Source organism: Vicugna pacos, chromosome 14 (assembly GCF_048564905.1).
Source record: "Vicugna pacos chromosome 14, VicPac4, whole genome shotgun sequence".
NCBI lineage: Eukaryota > Metazoa > Chordata > Mammalia > Artiodactyla > Camelidae > Vicugna > Vicugna pacos.
The window spans coordinates 66443038-66468733 of record NC_133000.1 but is presented as its reverse complement, the minus strand read 5'-3'; the positions used below and the strand labels follow the sequence as shown (position 1 = coordinate 66468733).

At 42.9% G+C, this 25696-nt stretch overlaps 1 protein-coding gene across 4 annotated transcripts in view; it reads right to left on the bottom strand.

Moving 5' to 3' along the window:
- TPP2 (tripeptidyl peptidase 2) overlaps window positions 1-24129 on the bottom strand; it is a 57298-nt gene extending 33169 nt beyond the window's left edge. For 2 of the 4 annotated variants that reach the window (XR_012080096.1, XM_072976508.1), the window contains exons 1-7: window positions 23880-24122; window positions 17243-17371; window positions 8693-8788; window positions 6834-6938; window positions 5944-6068; window positions 1725-1888; window positions 42-196 (exon numbers count right to left, since the gene is read on the bottom strand). Coding sequence is in view for 3 of the 4 variants with exons in the window: in XM_072976508.1 (XP_072832609.1) it covers window positions 42-196; window positions 1725-1888; window positions 5944-6068; window positions 6834-6938; window positions 8693-8788; window positions 17243-17371; window positions 23880-24044 (939 nt within the window). In the remaining variant the exon portion in view is untranslated. Of the gene's footprint in view, window positions 1-41; window positions 197-1724; window positions 1889-5943; window positions 6069-6833; window positions 6939-8692; window positions 8789-17242; window positions 17372-23879 lie in introns of all 4 variants that reach the window. The other 2 variants (XM_072976507.1, XM_072976506.1) reach the window with 2 other exon arrangements.
- Window positions 24130-25696: the final 1567 nt, after the last annotated feature.

Below are 25696 nucleotides of genomic sequence, written 5' to 3'. Positions count from 1 at the left end.
TAAGCACTGGTCTTCAGAGTCAACAGCTCACAAACACTCACAGCTCTTATGAGGCCTGTGCCTGTTTCCATTGTGCTGAGTCTTGTGTCGCCAATCTTGATGGAGAGAACCTGGGCGCCAGGAGCTACGCCATTCCGTTCAGGCTCTTCTGGAAAATGCCCAGCAGCTATACTCGCTACGTGTGTTCCATGGGCTCCTGGGAGAAAAAGGCGAGAAAATGACAGAACACCCTCAGAGACTCCAAGTTCTGACCATTAGATTCAATTTGCATATAATAAGCATGATAAAAATAATCAAAAAATATAATCTCATCTTAACATCTAGTGATTTAAGATAATAATCTTAACTCTCTTAACAATAAGTCACAAAAATGACTGAGTTACATACACTCTTCTGCCACCCTGGATTCTATCTTGTTCACTGAGGAAGAAAATGCAAGTCACAAAGGTGAGGAAGTATTTGCAATACATGTCACTGACAAAGAGCTTAATCTAGAACATAATTTTTCAAATCCCAAAGAGAAGAGAACCCCAAAGAAAAATGGGTAAAACATCTGAAAAAGCATTTCACAAAAGGGGATAACCAGATGGCTAATAAATACATAAAAAGATGTTTAACTTCATTAATCATCAGGAAAATGCAAGTGAAAGCCACAATGAGACATCTCTTACTAAAACTCTGAGGCTACGGCTGCGGATGTGCGCTCACGCCCTGCTTGGAGGAGAGGGCGACGATAGAAGGGAGCAGTCTTCTGTGGAGAAGAGCTCAGAAGTTTGTCTTGAAAGTTAAATATGTACCTACCACACCCAACCAGCTCTCCTGCATACTGGTCCAAATTAAACAAAAGCGTATTTCCACACAGGCCCGTACACAACTGTTCAAATACACCCAATGTCCATCAACAGGGCAATGGATAAACCAACCATGGTGCACCCACAGGATGAAGTCCTTCTCAGCAGTAAGGAACAAGCTATTTACAATCATGATATGGATTCAAACCATTATGCTGAAATGAGGCAGGGGGAAATAAAAACCCTGTATTTTTTAGTCCATTTATATAAAAGACACAGTAATCTAGAGTGACAGGAAGCAGTTCGGCGGCTCCCTGAGGATGTGGGTGGGGAGAGGGCTGGCTTAAAAAGGCATACAAGCAACCTTCTGGGGGTGATGGATATGTCCACTACCTTGATGGTGGTGAGGGTGTCCTGGGTGTACACGTATATCAGAACTTAATCAAACTGTGTGTGTGTCTGTGTGCAGTCTTTGTACTCCAGCTACATCTCAGTGGGGCTGGGAGATGGGTGGGGAAGAGCTGGCAGTCCCACCTCACTATCCTTGCCCCTCCCCAGAAGTCACCACTTTCCTGGAGCTGCTGGCAAATTCTCCCCACCTGTAGTTTTATATATTTAACACACACTTATGAACATAATATTATTTGTATTTTCAAAAATTTTACAAAAATGTTTAATCACCTACTCATTTTTCAGTAAAAATTTGTGTATTTGAGATTTATGCATCTAGCTACATGTAGATGTATTCATTTTGATTACTATATACTATAATCCACAGAATTTTTTTTAAAAAAACCTATTATTTTGTTGATGGGTATTTAGAAAGTGTACAACTTTTTTGAAATTGCACAGAACGCTGCACTGAGGACCCCTTCCCCTGACTCTGCACTCCCGGGTGAATTTTCTCTAGCTAGCAGACGTGAGACAGAATACCTCCACTGGTCACAATGGAGAGCAGGTTTCCATCATCGTAGATGTTGACGGAGTAATTCAACATCTCAGCTGTGCCAAAGGAGCCATGTTCCTGGGCCTCTTTGTAGTTTCTCAAAACAGTAGATTTACTCAAATCTCCGTCTTCATTTGAATCAATGCAGGCTCTGTAAGTTGAGAATAAAGAAAAGGTAATGAAATTTATCTTATTTTCTTACCTTCCTAAAAACCACGTGAAACAATTTCTCGGGTATCTTCCGACTGCCCTGTCTACTTTCAGCACAACACACGTGGTGGCGGCTGGGTTAGGTCCCGCTGGCTCAGAGAGCCGTCAGCAGAGCTGAGGTAAGACAGCGGACAGGAACCAGCCCTTAAATGAAACCAGGCACAAAGAGCTTTAGGAACCGTCCTTCACGGACTCCAGGCAGAAAACCATCCACCTGCTTAAGAAATCAGACCAAAGCCACGCCCGGGCCTTTAGACCAGTTTCGGACAATTGTGACGCACAGTTTGGGCCCTGCTTCCTGCTGCTGCTTTTAGAACTGACTTCATGAACCCACAGTGTACGGAGGCCCTCGCAGCTAGATGAGCCACACAGAGCCCTGGTCTCATGTTTACAGCCTCAGGTAAACGTTTATTTTTCACAGAAAGCTACCTAGTACGGCTGTCCTCCTGCCTGCTCTCTCCTCATTTTACTAACTTTTCCATTTTTAAAATATATATTCCAAACACTTAGAAGACAGTCTGATTAAAACTAAGTAAATCTAAAATTAAAAAGTCATAAATGAAATGCATATCATTTAAGGGTCAATATTATGTGTTCAGATCTTTTTGCTCATTTTCTAAATAAGACCTGCGCTTTAAAAGCTACGGAAGCCAATCACAGCTGCTACAATGAATGAGCGGAAGCACCAGCGCAGTACAGAGGGCACCGATTATACGTCCTAGGGATATTTCATTACCAAACTGCAACAGTTTGGAAAGAAGAATCTCTGAAACCATTGGTTTGTTTTTATGTATACTCCTATGTGTGTCTAAGATGATTTATGGTATCTCAAAAAAAAGACACAGAATACAGCAAGACATAGGAAACCGAACACTTATAGGCAAAGTGAGGCAACGAGAAAACAAGCAGTGTACCACAGGGAGTCAGAACGGAGCCTAACAGGTGATGCGCAGGCCACCAAGTCTTCTGCATCTGCCAGCGAGCAGCACTTTTGATTCCAAAACGTAAGTAAGTGGTCAGCATCCAGGCTGGAACTCGTTCTCAGGGCCCCCTCTCTCACACAGCCCACCACACACTCTGCATTTCTAGCAGCTCCTCCATCATCCTCTGATCTCTCCTTTCTAACTTCATCCCCTCTCCTACCCTCCGCTCAGCCAACGTGTGCTGAGCCTTCAATGAAATCTTTCTTGACGCTTCCTAGCTGGGTTCAGATGTTCCCAACACTTGCTTCCAGAGTCTGGAGTCCGTGGAGTAGATTCTAGAGAGTCTACTTGGTACAAAGAAGGAATCTGCCAAATGATGAATGAATGAATCAACATCTTTAACAACACTGTCACAGCAAATACTGTGACACATCTCACAGAGCGTATCTTACAGCCACCATCAACATGGAGTGACTCAACAGCTCAAGCACCGTATCAAAATACAATTACACAATTTAGTGACTTCACTAAATAACTCCACAGAAGGCAAATGTGGACATGGCGCAAGATTACACGTTTCTGAAGGTCTGGTTGGTTTAACTCAAGGGACAGTTGTTAGAATTGAGAAAGGGAGTATGAACATGAGGTCTGTGGGCAGGATTAGATTACGTGTGGGGGCTGGGGAGGGAGAGGTTTTGGGTTACAAGTTCACGAACATTTTTCATACATTTCTTTGTCCAGTTTTTTTATGGAAAGAATCCACACTTTTCATTGAACTCTCAAAGGAAACCTGAAGTAACAAGGTCAAACACCACTGAAAAGCAACCAATCAATGGTCTTTCCTTTGCGCAATCCTCCAAAAATAGTTTCTCTAACCAGTTTTTGCTCCATATTGAGTGACATGTTTGACACCACACATCCTGACAAATACTTGAGTACAGTTACACTAGGTCACCTGGTAAGTGCAGAGACAAGGATTTATCAATTAGCAGAACTGGGGCGGCGGGCGGGGGGCACACCCGATATTCTTGGTAAAAGCAAAACAAACAAAAAAAGCAGGCACTTAAGGTCACTTTACCTCCCCTCAGAAATGGCTGGCATTTCTGAAATGAGAACACTTGGAGAGAGAGTCTAAATTTGCCTTAGGTAATTTGAGATCTTTTAAGATTTGCTTCAAAAAAGTCTGGACCTAACTCTGAGACGGGGCAGGGGAACTGAGGCTCTACACAATATACAATACGGTGCAAAAAAAAAAAAGGCTAGGTTATTTCCAGTAGCAGTTGAAAGTATGACTCTGCTGTATTTTTCATTTATTACACTGACATTTTCTAAAATGTTTTCTAGCTCTCAGATTTCATTTCACTTGACGTTTGATTAAATTTCATTTCCAACACAAAAAATTCTACAAGATGTCTTAGAATACTGTCCAGAAACTATTATTACATTGTATCCCTTGCTCCGTCAACTGCCTTAGAAACCAATGGAAATTTCTGGAAACACACTGGCACCCTGAACAGCCTCATCCCCAACCCCCTTCCCCTGGGACAAAGTAGTCTGTGGTGTCTTCAGCAGCTGTAGGAAACACTTTAACTGAAACCACCCATTGTTCCACTACCCAACCCCTGCTAATATTACAGTATTCCTTTACGTCCCTTTGCATCCTTTGCAGTAAATTTTCCACATGTACTGAATTTTGTACCTGGTATTTCCCTCACAGTTAACCTTGCCTCCTCTCCCACAATAAATCTGACCAAAGGTTTATCACTTGGAATGACTGTTTCCTGTGAGACCACACGGTGGCTGTACCAAAATTTACCGTTATGTTTGATCGAATTTTAATATTACAAACACTTGATCAAAGCTTCTGGAAAGCTTTGGAAAAAACTTCACAATGAGTACACACCTGCCTATGTACACACATCAAAATACACCAGAACACACAGACAAACTGCGCGAATATTTACTATCATCTGGATAGAAATATTGTTCTATGCAAGTGTTTTGTCACCACTTTAGTCCGAAATGGAGCAGGGGTTTCTTATTCAATTGGAAACTTTATATTCCCATTATGAAAGATGAGTTAGTGCCAACATCTGCGGGAGGAAAGCCCTCTTTTAAGTTGGTGCATTGTAAACTAAACAGCTGGAGACAGTAATCAAGTTGCCGTATCTTGCTCTCTATTTCCCACATCTCGGGGAACAATTCTTCGCATATGAGCAGGCACTCAAAACTACAGAACAGTTCCTGATGTCAAGTTTCAAGGAAGGGTCCCTGGTTTATTGCAGGGACCCTAAATGTCTGTATTAACAACATATTCCTGCTTCTACACATGGTAATTCAAGAAGACACACTAGCCATAACGCCAAGAAACACACCTGCAGTGTACAAGTCACTAAGAAAGTGGAAAATACATGACAGGTGACTCAGCATAAATCATCACCATTAGCAGCAGTAGAAGCAGCAGTGACAGCTTACACTTATCTAGTACCTACCATGTCTAGAAACAGCAAATTTAATTTTCACAAAACCCTCTGAGTCGGTACTATTGCTATCCCAACTAACAGATGAGGAAATAGGCCTAAAGGGGTGCAGATAAAGCATTCCAGGTCACTCAGCTAGGATTCCCTCTCAGAACCGAGCTCTTCTCTGCTGTACACACTGCCCTGTCTCCACCGGTAAACCTTTATTCAACCTCCTCTCTGTCCTTGAAACCTTCATAACAGACGCTTTGCAACTTTCTCTTGCGCTTACTCTCCAGACCACCCAGTTTCAATCAGGAACGTTTCTACATATACCCAGTGATCAATCTGCTAATATCTGTTTGATGACTATTATCTGGTTAATGAAATAGCTTCTTTAAAACAGATACAGGTCAGCTTTAGTGTGTAAAATACTAACAGGTTCAAAAGTCTTATCCAAAACTACACAAAAGCCAATTTGGCTCTCAAATAGCTTTGCTTAGTGATATTAATGTCACATAAATCAAATCTCTGGACAGTTCTCAGGGTTTACTGTTCTCCAGAGTAGATAAAAACATTTTTAAATGACGATCTATAAAGTACATACAGCTTACCTCCAGGTTTCACCATCATGCCACACCAAGCAGTCATATACAGGGCCAGGATCACTGTATTTTTTCTCAAAAGAGTTTAGCAATTCCACTTGACTCTGAAGCTCCTCCTTGATTAGTTTATTTGCCTAATCAATTTGAATATACATTAGTATTAGTACATTCTGCGCTCCTGAAAAGTGGAATTACTTACAACCAAAGACATAGTGTTACCAAGAGTAAACTCTTTTCACCCTGAAAAAATGTTAAGAAAATCTTTTTATATGTATGCAACTTATAGTTCAATTTAGTAGCTGGTACCAATTAAAATATTAAACAATAAGAAAGTACTTCTTGTACTCACTACATTCAGTCACTCACTACATCTGCTTTGGGAAAGACACCGCGCCACACGCTGGTGCTGTCATTTGGCCAAGGGTGTTGGTCGCATACCTGTATGTAACCTGGATAATCCATTTCCAAAAGTAACACTAAAATTTCTGTAAAATAGTTTATCTACTGACTTTTAGATTTTTATATCAGGACCGTTTCCACTTCAAATTTGTTTCTTAAGAACCCAAATAAATAACAGGAACCATGAATCATCTTATCTCTTTTAGAATTTGCTAAGTTAAATACATACTATACTCATGAGTACATACAAGCTGCTATTCAACCATTCTGAGCTATAAAATGAGAAATTCATATGCTTCAACCCAAGTATTTTTCAATGACATGTTATATTAGAATGCTCTAGATTCACCTGAATGTAGGACTCAAGTGAATAAAACTTTAATGTTCACATGATCCCCAAATCCTAAGTTGTGCTTCATTTTTATTTATTCAATATATTCTAAGAACTCTTAATTCTTTAAGAACATGGTTATGTTTAAATGAAAGCGACTAGCACCGACTTGAGAAGGGCAGCTGTTGGCCACGTCGAATTCCTCCTGCTTTCTACAGGCTTCTGCAAGGGCCACTCTGTGAGCAGGGTCCCAGATTTTTTCCTTCCGTTCTTTCTGCAAAGATAGAAAAATTATCTTACAATGAGGCTGACATTCAGGTAAATTTAGAAGTCACTTATACAGGAACCTAGTTATCAGCTGCGATGCTATACAACTCTCACAGAGGTTTAAAAACAATTGTTTATAATCAAGTTGATAAAGCAATGGATCAGTTGATTAAAAATGGAGTAGTTAATTCACCACACCTAGGTTTTAAGAGAACAAGTTTACCAAGGCACACCCAGTGTATTTTCATATAACATATACCCTAATTTAAATCCTTCCATTCTCCACGAGTAGGTAATACCATGTCAGATTACTGACTGAATTCTCAGTCATTTGAAGAAAAAGAAAGTACCGTGTTCTGGGCCCTTACAGAACTGGGAAATGCCTTCAGCCAAGTGCAAGCAGGGGACGGGGTAAGACTGCAGCTGCATTTTCATGGATACGCAGGCCTTCTCAAGCGCCTCCCTCTCCACCTTACTTTTATCCTACCCTCTTTGACTTGATAGGGTTCTTTGCTACTGAAAGTGGTCTTACCTTCACCTCTGGTGTCTTTAACCCATAGTGCCTCCCAGTGGAAGTCTGCTAGTTAAAGAAATCCTTTCGAAAGAAATAATCAACTCAACAGAGCTAAGGAAGGGGATCTGCCTTAACTTAACCACTCTATTTGCATGTTAATTTGTACCTTAACACAGTTGATTAAATTTTATATAGTGCATAAAAATACTGTGCTATCTAGGTGCATTTCAGCCTGAAATTTTAAAATAAAATAGTATCCAATAAGAGTTCAGTTATGTGCATTTACTTTTTGTAATTCTTTTTCAGAATGATTAGAATCTGACAAAATAAGGTTATATACATAAAATGCTGAATAACTTCTTAAGGGTTCACAGGCCCCTGGAGAAGCAAGTCACAGTACCGTGACCAGGTAAGAGGGCCCACAGGTCTTGGCCAGCAGGCTCCTTTGCAAGGACTACATCTTGTTTTACAGCTGAAACCCTGATCTTTATCAGCACCTGGTGTTAGCAGTCTGCTAAAGCAACTGCCAAATGTGACCGCCACCGGCCACATGTTGCTATCAAAACTTAAATATGAAAATACCGCATAAACTTTCATTTTCTTCGTAATACTTGCCACATTTTGAGTTCTCAAGAGCTATGGGTGGCTCGTGGCTATTGTAATGGACAGATGACGAACATTTCAAGCACGTCCAGCATCACGGAAAGCCGACTGTGCTGTTTTAAAGCAGGCCCCTTATCACACAAGTTACCGTTCTTATCTCTCTAATGACAGACTGTTTCCTATACTTTGCCTGCTTTAGGTCTGAGTAATCCTTCCCCTAATACTGAAGGATGACTAACTGGCAACAAGAAAGTGAGTTAAATGGTAAGAAAATGGAATAAATCACCACGGAACTGACATGGACAGGAATAGACAAGGCAGCCCAGCTTCAAGTCGATGGTCTTTCACCTTCCTCAAGTCACAAAGCCCTTCAAAGCCCCGAAGAAAGCAAATCCCATCTCCCGGAAGAATGCAAATACACAGCATCTGAATATCCACAGCATCTTCACAGGTTCCCTAAGCTCATCCATGCATCCAAGATTAAGAACCACGAACGGGTAACATTCTGTGGACCAGAATCTTCCTTGAAACAGCCATCACTTCCAGACCCCCAAATAAGTAAGAGTTAGCGAGATTTTATGAAATTTTTCCCTCCATAAGAATAAAACTCGAGAAGAGGTCATTGACACTATTTTGTACATTACCTGTATCCTTTCCTTGAGAGCCTTTGGATAGAAATCATAGCCATTTTTTATGCCAATGTGATATCTGCCTGAGGGATTTGTCCAGTTCGCAGGAATCTACAGAAAAAAAGTAAGTTTTTCACTCACTAAATGCTTCCCAATTCCAGTGATGCAGCACCGGGGACAAAGGTATTTTACTCTGATCCTAATGGCTCAAATTAGATGAGCAGGCTTATGTTATTAGAGCAGTATTTTAAATATTCTAACTTGCCACTTCATACCTCTCATCAATAGGATGGTTTAACCAGAATACCTTTCATTTATACAATGCTATACAGTTTATAAAGTGCTTTCAACATCACATTACACCACTAAGATCTTCAGTTCCCAGCCATCAGTGACACCTCACCTCCTTGCGCCACTCCATTCTACTGCCCATCAATGAGGGGAGGGGAGGCAATTTACAGAACCTCTCCATGCTGAGGTTTCCTGTTGAAAAAAAGTCCTTCACTCTTCCCCACAACACCACAGGGATAGGCCCAGATACCACAAAAAGAGCTCTTTGAGTTCTTAAGAAGAAAGGTCTATAAAATCATGTTAATTACATGTAACATCTTATAATAGTCTTTCCAACTATCTCAAAGTATTTAAAAATTACACGTCAAGCTTTTAGTTAACAGACTGATGCAAAGAGTATGCCCAGTTTACAAATGGAGAAAGCAAAGACGTAAAAAGAAATCAAATTGCTGGTCCAAACCACAGGAAAGTTGACAAGGAAACTGAAATCTAGTTCCATCAAGGAGACAAGAATTCAGTATAAAGGATGTGGTCAGATAAACCTGGCGGTGAGTCCAAACTCTACCACGAACCAGGAAGAACCCCCAGGCTTCTGCTTTCTTACATGCAAAAGGAATAATCCTTACCTTATGATTCCCACGAATAATAAAATGCACTGAACATCAGCCACCTGAAATGTCAATCAAGGAAATGTGGAATATCCATTTTCCTTGTAATCACAGGACCAGTCATTTAAAAAGTTTTTATGTTGTGTTTTTGTTTTTTTGGGGGGAGGGAGAATTAGGTTTATTTGTTTATTTATTTTTAATGGAGGTACTGGGGATTGAACCCAGGACCTCTACCACTGAGCTACACCCTCCTTGCTAAAAACAGCTTGTAAATGTGCACAGGTTATAAGGTTGCACTATCCTGCCCACAGAGCTGGCTGACTCACGATGCTCAGTTGTGCAGCACTGCTAACTGACCCATTCCCAACGGCCCCTTTGTCAAACCATTTCCCAGGTAGGAAGGCTCTGGATGCAATTTTCTCACAACGAAACAGAAGGAAACATTCACGCACAGAACCTCAGCAGTCTACTGACTTTACAAAGCCTGCACATCAGTAGCCATTTCTGAATCAACTGGATGTCTGGAGTATGTGAAATTTCCCATACGTTGGTATACAAACTAGCACTGTTCGCTAAAAACTTACCGGCCTTCTTTAGAGAACAGGGCTAACTCTAATGCTCTCACAACAGCCCAACAGTGACACAACAACAACAATAACAAAATGTTGCAACAACAAAAAGGCAAGTCGTCACTAGCTGGCAAATTCAAAGACTGTTTAATCACAGGTATCTCACTACACAGGTGGCTTTGTAACCTCATGCTAGTGACAACTTCTTTGTGCAAACAGACTACCTGTGAAATGTCAAAGGATTCAACAGAATAACTGATTAAAATAACTGCAAAATAATCAGGTGTTAAGATATAATCACAATTACTTAAAATATACAATAGAATAAAAATAATCCAATAGACATAATCTATATTAATTAAAAATAGACCAAATTCTGCAGGCCCATGAAACCAGATACTTCTGAAATCACTCACAGTAGAGGCAGACTAGTTACTTATAAAAACTAAACTAAACTAAAATAAAATCAGAAAATAAAAATTATTTAGGCAGGGAATAGCTCAGTGGTAGAGTACGTGCTTAGCATGCATGAGGTCCTGGTTCAATTCCCAGTACCTCCATTAAAAAACAAAAATTATTCATAGTAATGGTTCTGCTAGCTAACCTTAACCAGTTCAGAGTACAGCTAACCGCTCTGAGGCAATTACGGAATGCATCATTCTACATATTTGAGTATCCTATACAAATGAAGTTATTTTTGGTCTCTTTTAGAATCAAAGTGTTTTATTTTGACCATTTTAAGCTGCTCTCTTTAAAAGAGTTTTAATAATGTGATAACTATTCACAATTTAGGGTCAGGAAGGATTTCTTTTTTTTCTATCAAATATAATTCTAAAAAACTCAATGCGGTCGATCATATTTACTCAGATATCTACTGTTTCTTTTGCTCTCCATTTCTGCTGTTCCACGTTTTCTTCCTGTCTGAAAAGCCTCTTTTTCACTGCTCTTTTAAAGCATATCTGCTGGCTACATGCTTTATTTACTTCATCTGGGAACGTCTTTATTTCACCCCTCTCCCCTGACACATAACGTATTTTCACTGGACACAGAATCTGGAATTGATAGATCTTTTCTTTCTGCAGTGGAGAGATGTGCCCATCTTTCTGGCCCCCGTCGTTTTGATGGGAAGGCTAAAGTCATCTGACTCTTTTTATATATATATATATATATATATATATATACACATCTGACGTATATATATATATATATATAAAATGAGTCACTTTTCTCTGGTCATTTTCAAGACTTTTTTTCTTTGTCTTTCACTTTTAACAACGTGATTAGGATGTTTCCGGGCATGAATTTCTTTTCATCTATCTTATTTGAGGTTCACTCAGCTTCTTGAACTGGTGTCTCTGCCAAACTTGGGAGACTCTCGGCCACTGTTTTTCCAAATATATTTTTTTCAGCAGCACACTCCGTCTCTTCTTTCTTGGGGTCGAATGTACAAATATTTGACCATTTGTTATTGAGCCACAAGTCCCTAAAGCTATGTTAGTTATTTTTCAGTTTTTTCTCTTCATTATTCAGAACAGCTGTTTTCCACTGACTGACCTTCAAGTTCACTGACTCAGACAGTCTCCTGTCATCTCCATTCTACTGCATCGGTCCAGTGAGGCTTCCTTAAAATCTCAGTCATTGTAAACTTCAGTTCTAAAATTTCTATTTGAGTGTTTTTTTTCCTTAACAGCTTCTTCACCTCTGTTGAGAGTATCAGTTATTGCTGTGTAACAAATCACCACAAACCCAGTGACTCAAAGAACACACATTTACTATCTCACACATTGTGTCCATCAGAAGCTGGCAAAGCTTAGCTGGATCCTCGACTTGGCTTCAACCCAGGTGCTGGCCAGGGCTCTACTCTCACCTGGAGCTTGACTGGTGATGGGTTTGCATCCAAGCTCACCCAGGCTGTTAGAGGTTCCTTCCCTCTGTCTGTAAGACTGAGGGCCACTGATTCTCACTGGTTGTCAGTCAGAGTAAGGATTTCTTAAGACTTAAAAAAAGCCCTAATCAAAAAGGCCAAAGATTGACAATCAACTACATCAAATTTTAAAATTCTAATCATCAGAAGACATCATTTGGAAAGTGAAAATATGAGTACAGAGTGGGAGAAGACACTCCAAAAACACGCAACCCAAGGGCAGGTATATGGAAAACATACAAGGAAATCCCACAAATCAGTAAGGAAACGGCAAATCAGTGTTAAAAACAAAGGGCAAATGAACTCAAACTGGCACTTCACAAAAGAGGAATCCCAAACATCTAAGCAACATGTAAAAAGGTGCTCAGTCTTATTAATTAGAGAACTGCAAATTAAAACCATGTGATACACCAAGATTCCCAGCCTATCTGCAAAAATTAAAAAGCCTAAAAGCACCAAGTGTTAGCAGTGCAACTATTAAAGCTCCCATATACTGCTAGTGGAAATGTATTTTAGCACAAAGACCTGGAAAAGCTTTTTGGCATCACCTAGTAAAGGTGTATCTTGATGACGCAGCAATTCTGCCCCTAAGTACACATCCTGGAGGCATCTGAACATGTGTACACAGGATGTGTTTACAAGAGTGCTCTCTGAAGAACTGCTCGTAACAGTCCCAAACTGGAAACAACTCCACCGTTCACCAGCAGAATGGACAGAGCCAAATGTCTACAAACCGTGCGGTAAGCACAGCAACAAAATGGAACAAATCCTCACTCCATGCAAATCATGGCTGACTCTCATGAGTCTCACAAACACAGGAAAATACGACCTGAAATGACACATAAGTGAGGCCACTCATGTAAAGGTTACAAACAGGACAATATATTCCATGTAGAGATGGTAAAACCACAAAGGAAAACAAAGAAATGATTATCATGGAAGTCAAAGTGCACTGTGCTCTGGACAACACAGGAAGCTCTGAGGCATGGCAATACTCTGTCTTATCTTATCTGGTGGTGGATAAAACGGTGTTCGCTTTAATTATTCACTAAGCTGTACACAAGAGTTTCATGCACTTTTTTTAATGCCTGTACATTTTACCATGGAAGGTTTTACATTTCTATTCACTTTTCTGCTTCTACTTGCTCCTAAGAGCACCAATGGCCGTAAGTAACTGGCCACCAGCTTCTCAAGAAGATGTAGAAACAGCATTCTAGAGAATGAGATGATGAATGTTCACAGCATCTAACTAGTGCTTGATCTTAAACTGCGAGAAGAATGGGACGTTACTGTCAGCAATTTATGGGCTTTGGAAGAAGCAGAATTAGAATACAGGTATTTAATTAATTTCAAAGCACAGTTAAATCACAGACACTTGAAGACTTTACTGTGTTGCTTCCTGAAAATTGTGTACTAAAGAGTTTTGAGACCCTATTAGCTAGAATCCTAGTGACTAATAACATTATCCTTTTTAATGACTACTGCAAAATATCTGAATACCTGCACATCCTCAAAAAAACCGACTGACTGTGTGTGCAGGTGTGTCCTGTGTATAGATGGAGAAGGCAACTGTAACCAAGAAGTTGGTGGAAAGTCTGTAGGAGGAACAATCAGACTCTCGCTGTCCACCCAGCATCCTGCATGAAGCTGACCAGCCAGGCAACTGTCCCTGTTTGAACCAAGAAGAGCTGGGATGTCAACTTTCTGGACAGGCTTACCCAGCAGAGGCAAGACAGGAGACACAACGAAGAGTCTGTAAGAGATCTCCCCGGGCACCTGTCAGGGAGGGAGTCCCCGAACCCTGGCGGCCAGGCTTATCTCTCACTCCTCCCACCAAGCCCCAGGCCAAACATGCTAAGGCCCTTTCTGAGGTAATTGGTCACTTCAATGGGAAAAATATACTATCTACTGAGATCCTGGGGTCTCCCACGACAGTATCATTACCCCAGAGGGAGACTCACACCAGACTCTCCACAGAGAGCACTTCCAATCACCTTTGCGTGTGCTTTGTTCAATCAGAGACAGCGGGGGTGGGTAGACGCCCGAGGAAAAGCTCTCAAGGAAAAAGCAGAGCACAAGGAAGAAGAGGCGGCAGGGAGGGAGGAGGGGGTGCAAGAGGAAGAAGAGGAGGAGGAGGAGGGAGAACTCGAGGCGGGGGGTAAAAAGAAAAGGAAGAGAAGAAATCATTGGATAAAACTTTTCAGGACAATGGTATTTTCAGATAAAATGTTGCGTACATGATACAAAAATACGCTCTGAGTGAACATGAACAGACTTCTGCAATTAAACATAGGCAAAATTTAACAAAATTCAATACATGGTCCGAAGAAAAAGTTGAGAAAATCTGGGAACTCTCAGGAAGGAAAAAAACTAACAAAAGCAATGAAGAAAAGGTGGAAAACATAAGAAAACTGGAGGATCAACTCAAGAGTTCTAGTATCCGATCACCAGGAGTAGCAGATAAAAGAACAGCAAAATAGTGGGAGGAAGTAATAACCTAAGAGACAACGCAAGAAAATTTCTCAGAAATGAAGGATCTGACAGTTAAACCCTCTTTTCCCACAGTCTGAATTCTACAAATAAATCTAAAACTAGACGGAAAAAATTCAAAAATAAGAAGCATCAGTATATCATTTAAGACTCTGAAGATCATATACCAAAGACTTAACCCTGGCTGAGCAGGAATTGGTGGGGAAGTGCAGAAAGAGGATTGAACTTTTCTTGTTACAAGACTTGTGTAAGGTTCTTAAAACTATGTAGACATATTGAATACAATTAGAGTTTAAAAAAAAACCCCACTATACTGATGGGCTAAGAATAGTTCATAATACAGCTAAAGAAATATGTCACCAAGTTGAGAAAGGACATAAATACCAATCTATCAATTTTCTGATCTTATTTCAAAGCCATATACACGATACATTCCTCTACCTGTACCAGCAACACCGCCAGGGCGCACGGTCTATCTACAGCGTGGGCTAGTACAGCTATTTAAAAATACATACTGAGGATAAGACTTTATATGATTCTAAATCTGCCTGACTTACCAGGAGGGCCCTCTAGTTTCCCAGAGTAATGTAACTAACTCACAGGAATCACAGGTTTCTTTGAAACATACTATAAATAACAAGGTTGACTCGGGAAAGACAGGCAAAACTACAGTAATTCAGATGTGCAGAAACTCATTTCCCAGCAGTCTTTCTTTTTGAAGCATATGGTGTCTTTGTCAGCTTAGGTGACACAGACTGGGTGGTTCAAACAACAGAAACTGACTTTCTCGCAGTTCTAAGGAGCACAAGGTCAGGGTGCTAGCATGGTCTGATTCTGGGGCCTCCCCAGCCCGCAGGCAAAGCCTTCTCACTGCATCCTCAGAGAGCAGAGAAAGCAAGCTGGCCCTTGTAATCCCACCACAGGCCCCACCCTCATGACCTCACCTAACACTGTCACTTCTCACAGGTCCTGCCTTCTCATACTATCACACTGTGTGTTAGGACTTCAAAGTATGAATTCAGGGGTCACACATTCAGTCCGTAACACATGGAAAAAGCAGCAAAATTTGGACATTAATGCCTGCCACCTGCCTGTGACAGGTAGACTCTTAAGACGACCCACAGTCTTCCCTCCTTAGAGAAGGCAGAACTGAATACAATGAGGTTTCATCCTGTGAGGACATTACAGTAAGTAACATGACAAAGGTGGAGAGATTTTGCAGATGCAGTCAATGTCCCTACTCAGGTGACTGAGCTAATAAAAAAGAAGTGCCTCCTGGGGGCCTGACCTAATCAAGTGAGCTCTTCAAAAGAGAGACTGGGGCCATCCCCAAGGTCGTAGAGATGCACCTGCTGGCCTTGAAGAAACACAGTCATGCATGCCACAGCTGCAAGGAATGAGTCCCCCCAACGGCTATGTGAACTGCGAAGACCACTCTGAGCCTCAGACCAAAGCCCCAGCCAACACCTCACTGAGGTCTTGCGAGACTCTGTGCAGAGAATCACAAGTCGTGCCCAGACCCCTGACCCAAAGAACCAGTAAGACAGTAAATGCAGGAATGTACACGGCACACTGCTATTTTGTGCTAATTTGTTATGCAGCACAGAAACTAACATCCTGCCATAACAACCTTCTCCAAAAGATCAGGTCTAAATATAATTCAGATAGATGGCAAAAGATCAAAAGAGTTAAATACAGTTCTTTAAATATCTTAATAATCACAAATTTATTTTCCAAACTAATTCTGCATATTGTCTGAAAAGATAGGAGTACTGAATCACAATCAAAATCCTTGTTATCTAACAAGGTCATTAGCTAGTATCTCATGAACTGCTTTACATTTGTTTCCTAATCATATTTCACGTGAGCTTACCCCAGCCTTTCTGTCAAGTATGCAGAGTAAGACAAAGCCAGACATTCAAGTCCATAAATACAAAAGCCTAAATATTTCATGTTTGAGTTCCCAGAAGGGAAAAGATGAAGGCAAAATGACATTCTCATCACTTTCCCTTTTAAAACTTAAAATTTTTAGAATTCAACCACCATATTGAAAAACAGATCCCAATTTTAAGCCCACTATCAAAAAGCAAAAACAATGGCTTCCATGAAGACGGACCCTAGGGGTCCACACCTCCTGATATCCATGCCCTTGTAAAACCCTCTCTCTGTAAGTGTATACTGGACCTACTGACTCACTTCTAATGAAAAGAACATGGCAGAGGTGATGGGATGTCACTTCCAACATGATTTTTATAAAAAGACCATGCCTTCATCTGGGCATGTTCAGACTGCTCAGCCTGGGAAGACAGATGCATGTTGTGAAGCAACATGTATTCCCCCATGTGCTGAGGAACCCAGCCTGCCAATGACCACAGACTCCCCTCCCCCAGCCACGTTGAGCCTTCAGATGAAACCACAGCCCTGGCCAACAGTTAGCAAGCTCAGCAGAGATCCTGAACAGAGGCACTCAGCTAAGCCATACCCAGACTCTTGACTCACAAAAACTGTAAAAGAATAAATGTCTGTTGTTTTAAACCATGAAGTTTCGGGCTGATTTGTTATACAGCAATAGGGTAACTAATACTCACCACACCATGAAAGGTAAGCGAAAAACGTTAAGATGCTCTAAGGTGACAGCACACAGAAAAAGAAAGAAATTCAATAAAAAGATAAAAGCTCCAACCTTAAGCACTCTTCCTGAAAGACCAATAACTTCCCCATCTTTTGGCTCTACCACTGTAGCGGTATTCACATCACCACTTCCTGTTGTGTCAATGATGTCAATGATTTTTGGTTTTCCATCAGTTGTAACCTGAAAATTAAGAGACAATTAAAACATGAATCATAGATTTTAGTTTTTATCCTTAAAGCAATGCCAACCCCCACGTGTATGTGCATGTATATGTACACGTATATAAAATATCCTATAAAATCTGCATTCATTTGGAAAAAATAACTAAATTATTCTAAGCCAAAAGCCTGACAAATACTAATGAGAAAATTCAGTCATGGAAAACACCACAGAATCCTTCAAATGGTTTTGTAAGTTCAGGTAACAAATACTTACTGAGGATTTACCAGAGGCCACATTCTGTGTGTGCTGCTGGGGACACAGCAATGATCAATACACAAAGTCCTTGACCTGACACACTTTGTGTTACGTGGACTCAATAAACAAATGAATCACATATATAACATGTCAGATGGTGATCATTCCCACGAAGAAAAATTAAGGGAAAGGAGATGTGGTATGGGGCTTTCAATATCAACTAGGCTGGTCAAGAAGGGTCTAACTGAGAAGGTAACATTTGAGAAAAATCTGAAGAAGGTGCGTTTTGGACTGGACAAGGCCAAAACTTTAAGGGAAAAATGTTCAATAACATTTCATGGTTAGAGGCCATACTAATGCTCAAACTTCTTAAGTCAAGTTCAAACCTACTACTCAAACTTGTTTATCTCCGGGCTTTGCCATCTCAGGAAATCAACACCTACCCAGCTGCTCAAGCCAGAAACTTAAAAGTCCTCCTCTGACTCTTCAGTTTACTCCTCACAGCAAATCTGCCAGGAAGTCCTCGTAGTTCTACCTCTAAAGTGCAGTTCAAATCCACCTTTTCCTAATGTCCACTACCGATGCCCCCCCCCCGCCACCACCACCACCTGGCTGCCGCTCCCGGGGGTCCTGCCACATCACAAGAGAAACAAGCCGGATCCTGTCCTCCCCTGCACCCTGCGGGGCCCTCAGAGATCACTCTGGAAAGCCTCTGCCGGCGGGCCCGGCCCTGCCCAGGGCCCCAGGGCCTCCTGTCAACTCCTGGGAACTGCCCACCTCCTTCCTGCCTCAGATCCTTTCGTACACTCAGCAGTGCCTGGTAGGTACTCAATAGATATTTGGTTGCTGGACGACCGGACGCTGATCTCTCGGCACTAAGACCAACTTTCCTCAGGTGTGTTTCCCGGCCAGCCCCAGACCTTCGTTTGGGCCATACTGACTGCTACAGCTAACAGTAATACTGAATTTCCATACTGCTTTTGTCAGAAAAACCAAATCTGGGCTCTTTCGGAGCTAGTTTTGCAGAGGAAACTTGCAGCATTCAAGATGCCGACACTGAGTTAACAACGGGAATTAGGCACGGGGACACAGAAAAGACTGAAAAAAGAAGACCTATCCCCCCCAAACCTCAAAAGAGAAACAGAAACGCAAAACTAAATGGCAACCGTGTGACCAGACCACAGCCTTCCGACTCCTTCTCCACCCGGAGAATCCACCGTCTTTCAGAGGAAGCTCAGTGTCTGTATCTGGGAGACCAGGTCACGCGCCCCACTCCCAACACCAACCGCAGGGTCCTCAAAGCTTTGTAGCTAAGCTGCACCCAGAAGGAGGACAGGGAATTCACTATGAGGAGAAACTAAGAAACAGTTTTTAATTTACAAGGCAAAACAAGGGGGTGGCTGGTGGATTCCAAATTTCACTCCAATTGTCAACCACCCGGGGGCGACTGCTGCCAGGGCCGCAGAGCTGTTATCTTCGTGTTCAGTCATTCCGAAGCTGCATGTTCACTTCTCGGGGGCTGACTACACTAGTAACAAGCGTTCTAATTTGCTCAGAAGGCTCAAAGCCATAATGTAAAACAAAACATCACTGTGGAAATCATACCAATGTTATAAAGTTATGGTAAAACTTAAATCAGATACTGATTTTGAAGGGACTGGCTAAACATCTTTAAAAATACAACAAAGTGAAAATAAAGTCATGAAGGAAAATGAAAAAGAAAATCTAACAAAAATAGAAGCCACTAAGAGGAAGTTAATACTCTCCTATAAAGTTAAAACTAGCTAGATCACGTACCAAGAACATAAGCGAAGAATCTTGTTTTAAAATGTATTTCAAATAAGTACATAATTTGAAAACTACACCATAGCACTAAGAACACAAATCATTTGTCTTCATTTTCTCAATGAGCAAACAGCTTCAGTGACTTGAGATCAAGAATCACAAGAGATCACTAACAAGTCAGGCGCAGATCCCTTCATTAGAAACCTCCTTATCAGCACGTGAGCAAAGGAAGAATGCCTAACGGGGTTTAGGGGCTTATTTACCATCCACTATCGCCATGAGCTTTACTCACTAGGACCTCTCTCCCCCACTAAAAATTCTTATAAATGCAGTCTTCTATTGATGTGCCTGTTCCTTCACCATTAGGTAAGGAGAGCCACTCCACTGGAGATAATAAGACACAAGAGGGAATTTAGGGTCAGGAAGGAGAGGTTTTGAAAAGACATCAGCTGAGAACTGTGCAGCAGAGCTCTGAGAGGAGAGACCGAACTGCTAACATCAGGCCTGCAGCCTTTATCTCTCGGTAGCGGAGAGGGGAGGTCACAGGGGAAAGAGGGACTGGAGGTGCAGTTATGAGGCGAGCTAAGGTGATAAGCCCTGGGAACTGCGGTGGGAGGCTGAGAGACGCTTACTGGGCAATGCTGGCTGAACAACAGAATCGGCCTACAGCTTCTCCCTAAAATGTCAAGAATCTAAGTTACTTTGTTTCTCCACTGAAGCTGTTACGGTGGAGGAGTTGGGGAGGGTTTGCAGAGGATCAGAACAAAAGGAGTGAAAACCTCAAATTATCTTGCATGAAACAAAATGAATGTATGGTAAGTATTTACTTGAAGTTTCAGGGAAGACACTGAGAATACTCTTTTAAGCAAAGAAAGGTATTTCATAAACAAACACTATATTTAATGACTATTATTCCAAGAACATTATGCTGAATGAATGACGGGCTTTGCTTACAGTCCAGTTAGGAAGACAAGTGAGAAAAGAGGGACAGCAACACAGGACAGTAAGTAGTAAAGGCAGGGGGGCATCTATGAGAGCAAGAAGAGCACAAAACCCGCCCGGGGAGTCGGGAAGGGCTGACGGAAAGGGAGGTAATACAACTTGAAACTGATTGACAGCACCCGGTGTTAGGGACCAAGTCCCCATCTGCAGTAATTTACTTACTGCACCCCACGGCAGTTAAGTGAATGTAAAAACAGGCTTTCTAGGACCACTTGTAACCTCCCCCCACAAGCCATTTTTTTCTCCATGAGGACATTATATACATTATCACATATGTACATTTTTCCCCATTCAGCACAAACTGTTACAAGCACACTTCATATGAAATTAATTTGGATATATGATTTTGAAGAATTTCAACTTAGCCAGGAAACGGGTAGTAACTTGTAAACCGAGATACTAAAATGAAACATTTTCAGTGCTACAGGAGGATATGAACAAGCTGCTATGAGCACGAACAGGGAAAAGAAACTGTCACCAGGCACTGGGCCTTATTCCTCTCTGAACTCCAGGTCCTAACACAGCGGCTGGCACAGACACATAAATACACAGTGGGGGGCTGAGTTAAATTAGCAGATATCCCCAAAGTAACAGGGTGAAGGCCCAGCTGGGCATCTAGGGATTAAGGAGGAGTTTACAGGTGATCATAGAAGGCTTGCAGGCAGATTAAACCCCACATGCAAAGGCAGGTGTTGCGGAAAACCCTGGAACATCTGGGTGAGTGGAAAGGTGTGATATGTTCTTGGCGGAAGCACAGCATAGATGGCGGGGCTGGGAGCGGATGCGGGCAGAAGCAGTGGTGAGATGAGACCTGAGGTGACGCGAGGAGCTGTCCTTGGATGGGGAAGGGCCATGCAAAGCTCAGATTTGGGGGTTTTTATGCAAAGGCAACTGCGATGCCCAAATAGTTTTGTTTTGTGTTAAGCAAGGGTGTGATGGGAGGGGTTTTTTTTCCAAGGAAAGTTAATTTTGGCAAAGTGAAGAACGATCAATGTAAAGCAGGACTGGTGGCCGGAAGACCCGCTGGTCACCACCTGTTTATTTCCAGGCCCAGTCCAAGCCCCATCTCTCGACTATGAAGCTTGACGGGTCCAGTTCTCAAGGATCCCCTGATCAATCTCTGCTGACAGTTTCAGTCTGCAGGATTATGCCATCTCTTAATGCAAAATGTTAGGCGCCTGGGAGGTGCCTGAATAGTTACTGAGGAAAGACTTAATCACCTATTTAACTATTAGTCATGCAATCCACCCTCTACATTTAACAAGGCTCCACAGCTGTCAGTAACGAGAACTGGGCCCAAGGCTGGCACCAAAGAATGTGTCCCCACTGTGTTCCTGAAAGTTCTCTCTTGTGCTACTAGTCTGCTACTCAGACCCCATCTGCCTTCCCAAATGTTCAGTTCAAACTCCTCTTCCTGTTTCATTCTTTCCTTCCTTTTCATACCCACCTTATCTTTATGATGTATACACAGATCTACAAAATACATTTTTAAGTTAAAGGTAAGGGGAAAAAAAACCCTTAAAGAATTCACTTATGTTTCCCAGCCACCTTACTGAATTTCTTTCAAATAGCCATGTTTAGGTCAGTCTCTCAGAGTTAAGGTTGTTAGAAGATATGTGTTTTCATTTTACTTCAAATGTTAACTGCTCCAACATCTGGTATGACATGCAAATATCTAGTGCATGCTTATCCTTCAGAGAGCTGGCGATTTAAGATCCAGCATAAACTCCTTCTACTAAATATCCCTGCTTTAAAAAAAAAGTGTTTAAGACTTTTTTGAGCACTTCAGAAAGTCACATGTAATTATCTCGGTTTTCATAGCAACACTGAGGGATGAGAGTTACTGTTACTTTATAGAGAGAGTAACAGAATTATTTGATAAGCACGTGTGGGGAGTTCTACAAAAGCCTTTTTCCTGAGACCGTACTCCTCCAAACCCTTTTGATCCTCTTATTATCCTGACAAAAGAGCCAGTGAGCCACTCACCCCAGCTGTTCTCCCGCCACTTATCCCTATAAAAAGTAAACATACACTACAACAGAATGGAAACCATTAACCACCCTGTAATAAAGCCTCAATGAGGTGATAGCTGTCACTGTTGTAAGTCTTCAGAGTTATTAATACAACTGTACCACCAGAGTTACTAGGAGGGCACATGTCACCTGCTCCTCTGCTGATGCACCAGAGCTGCCTGGCAGGGCCACCAGGTGTGATGTACTCCTCAGCGCTGCTGAGGAATTAACAGGAGGAAGAGAGATTCCCAGAGGGATTCTCTAGAGTCCGCCAGACTGCTTTCCTTGTTCCTCTGCATTACACCCTAACTTTCAAAATGCTACCTCAATTATTGGCACAGTCAAGGATCCAGAGGTGGGAGAGGCACCAGCGAGGAAGAGAATTATTAAACTTCAGCGTGTTAAGAAATACAGAGGAGGGACTGATACAAGGAAGAGAGCAGCATACAGGATGAGCTCGGTTAGACTTTTGGGAGATGGATCTTGAACAACGGTGAGATTGTTCCTTAGTGGGTTTCAGTTAAAGGCTAAGGCTAAATTTACAAAAGTTAGGCTTTTAAGGCTGTAATTAGAATGCTTTCAATCGAGAGACACGTGTTTAAAAAACACCTTTCGGTATGGTACCTTGACCTAACGATTTCAAAGGTGCCTCAGGCAAAACAAAATAATTTTAAAAAATCATACAGTATGTTGTTTAATGTTATGAGACTGGAAAAAAAATACAGAAGCATCTTTTAATGCATCTGACAAGTTCGCCAAAAACAAACTAAAGTGGGTTCTTCTTCTGTCAAAGACTAAGCCATGCGTTTCAATAACCCTAAATTTACAAGTCCACTGCAGAAGAAGGTTTAAAAATAGAATACACAGAACTACCAGAGGAAACAATTCCGGAAGTTGACTGAGTTATCTCCTTGAAAGCCGGCTTTCAGGTTTCAAGACAAACCATTTCTCCCCCAAAAGAAACCGCCCTAACGACAGCAATAAAAAATGAAGTTCTGATGGGTCATTTACCCCTTTTCTATTTCCTCCCCACCCCCACCCTCCCATAAATAATAAAACTGTAAAAATCCCCGTTTGTAAATAAGAGGCACGGGCCGGCAGGCGCCAGAGACACGAGGGACCTGCGGAGGAAGGCGGTGTGGTGGCGGCAGCCCGAGGGCCCGGGCCTGGCAGCGCCTGGGCAGGAAGGGGCTTCCTGGGCGAAAGGCGGACCCGGGCGCCCCGGCCAGCCGCGCTGCTTTTGTCTGGGCCGGGATCACGGCCCAGCCGGGGCGCCCGGGCCCCGGCCCCTGTCCCCCAAGCCCCGCCGGGCCCCGCGCGCCTGCTGCCCTCCGCCTCCTCCCGGTGCCCCGCTCCCGCTCGGCCGCAGAGCGGACTTCGGCCTGCCGGGCTCCGAAGCCGCGTCCCGGGCCCGCCGGCCGGCCGGCCGGCCCCCCGCGCCCCCGCGCCCGGGCCTTCGGCGGCCGCCCCACCTGCATGCCCGGAGCGCCGGGGTCGACCCCGGTGTCCAGGACGGCGATGAGCACCCCCCGCCCGTCATACTCCGGGTAGCGGCAGAGGAAGGACGCAGCCCCGGTCTCTTTCTTCGGGAGGAGGCCATGGAAGGGGAAGGGCTCCTCGGTCGCGGCGGTGGCCATGGACGCAGGCTGGAGGACGGGGAAGAGGCAAACTGCCAGGCTGCGCGCGGACGGGCGGCGCGAGGACACCCGGGCGGCCGCGGGCCTGGGCGGGGGCGAGGGGCGGGGCCGGCCGCCCGCCAATCCCGGCCCGCCATGGAGAGGCGGCCAATCACGCGCTGCTACGTAAGCCAACGGCGCCGCTCTCCGGAGCCGGGCCGGAGTGTTACCCGGGCCGCAGAGAAGAAGGCGGAGTCTGAGGCAGTGCTGGAGGGTTCGCGTCTCAAACCCGGGGTCTTAAGGACACGCGCGTTTGGCGTTTTTAGGGGAGGACCGGCTACCAAGCAAAGGGTCCACGTGTCCCGGGCTGAAACCCTCCCCGGGGGCCCGGTAAGGAAATGGCCCAGTCTGGAGTAGCGGGGACCCCTCGCTGGCAAGCGATGGTTTCAGAACTTGTGTTTGCAGACGAAACTTTTCGGCCCGCTGCTGCAGGATCCCCAGTTGACCCGGGAAAAGGGGGCCAACTCACGCGCGCCAACCCCCCAGGAGTGTCGGATATTGGCTAAATGCCCAAATACAAATTTTTGAGAGGAAGTTCTTTGATTCAGTGGTGTAGGGCTGGTGTTCCCCTGCCTTCTCGAGTGCGTCCCTTTGATCGAGGTGGGGGAGGAATAGGGTGGGGATGAGCCCGAGCTTCAGTCAACAGGAAGTGGGTTGTTGGCCATTCTGTTGGTTTTGTAGCCAATGACAAAGTGCCAGACTGAAGTGGGCCCCTCCTATCCTCATTGCCTACCCTGGGCTTCTGGGATTTCTGAAAAACATTCCCTTTTATTTTCACTTTAAATTCAAGTTCCTACTTGGTCCTCAAGGTTCTCCACTCAATTATCGAGCCATAATTTGCACTTTTTCAGATTAACAGGGGCGGCTATCAATTGCTCCATGCTGCACTAGTGACCCTTTAATGACGTTTCTGTCTGTGTTCATGCCAGGATAATCTGTCTTGCGTGTGCGCGCGCGTGCCAGAGGCTCCTTTGGCAATGTGGTGAGGTTTACAGACCCCTTCCTCAGAGCAATTTTAAACTCTTAAAATGAAATATGTAGGATTATAAAGGAAATTATGTTGACATAGTTACCAAAAGTTGAAAAGCAACTTTCTTATATAGCAATTTTTATACATAACTTCAAAACAGTGAAGGGCATAAGTGATATTTTGAGACACCTGTAACAACTGTACTGTGGTAAGAAACTGATTCTTATTGGTGACACAGTAACTGCTAATACTGCTCTGTTACTGCCCACATCTGTAACGGAACTAAACAAAAGGTTAGTGAAAATAAGGATGTATTATTTTTTCCTACTCAAGTTTTTGAACCCTCACATTCTATCATGGACTCCAGGTCAAGAATGCCTGGTGTGAAGGGAAATCCTATATACAGCAATTTCCAACCCACAGGTTTGGGAGATGCTGCATGAAGCCTCAAAAATTACTGTAATGACTGTGCAGTGGTTTGACTTGATTACTTGACCACTTATTCTATTCCATAATTCTTAAAGAAGCATGTTGTCTTTAGTGGAGAGGAAAAGGATAGTAGTTAATGTTTTCCCTCCTACTCTCGACTGTGTTTACATTACCTCTAGAAAAGAATTTAAAATTAACAGTAAAGAGAAGAGGA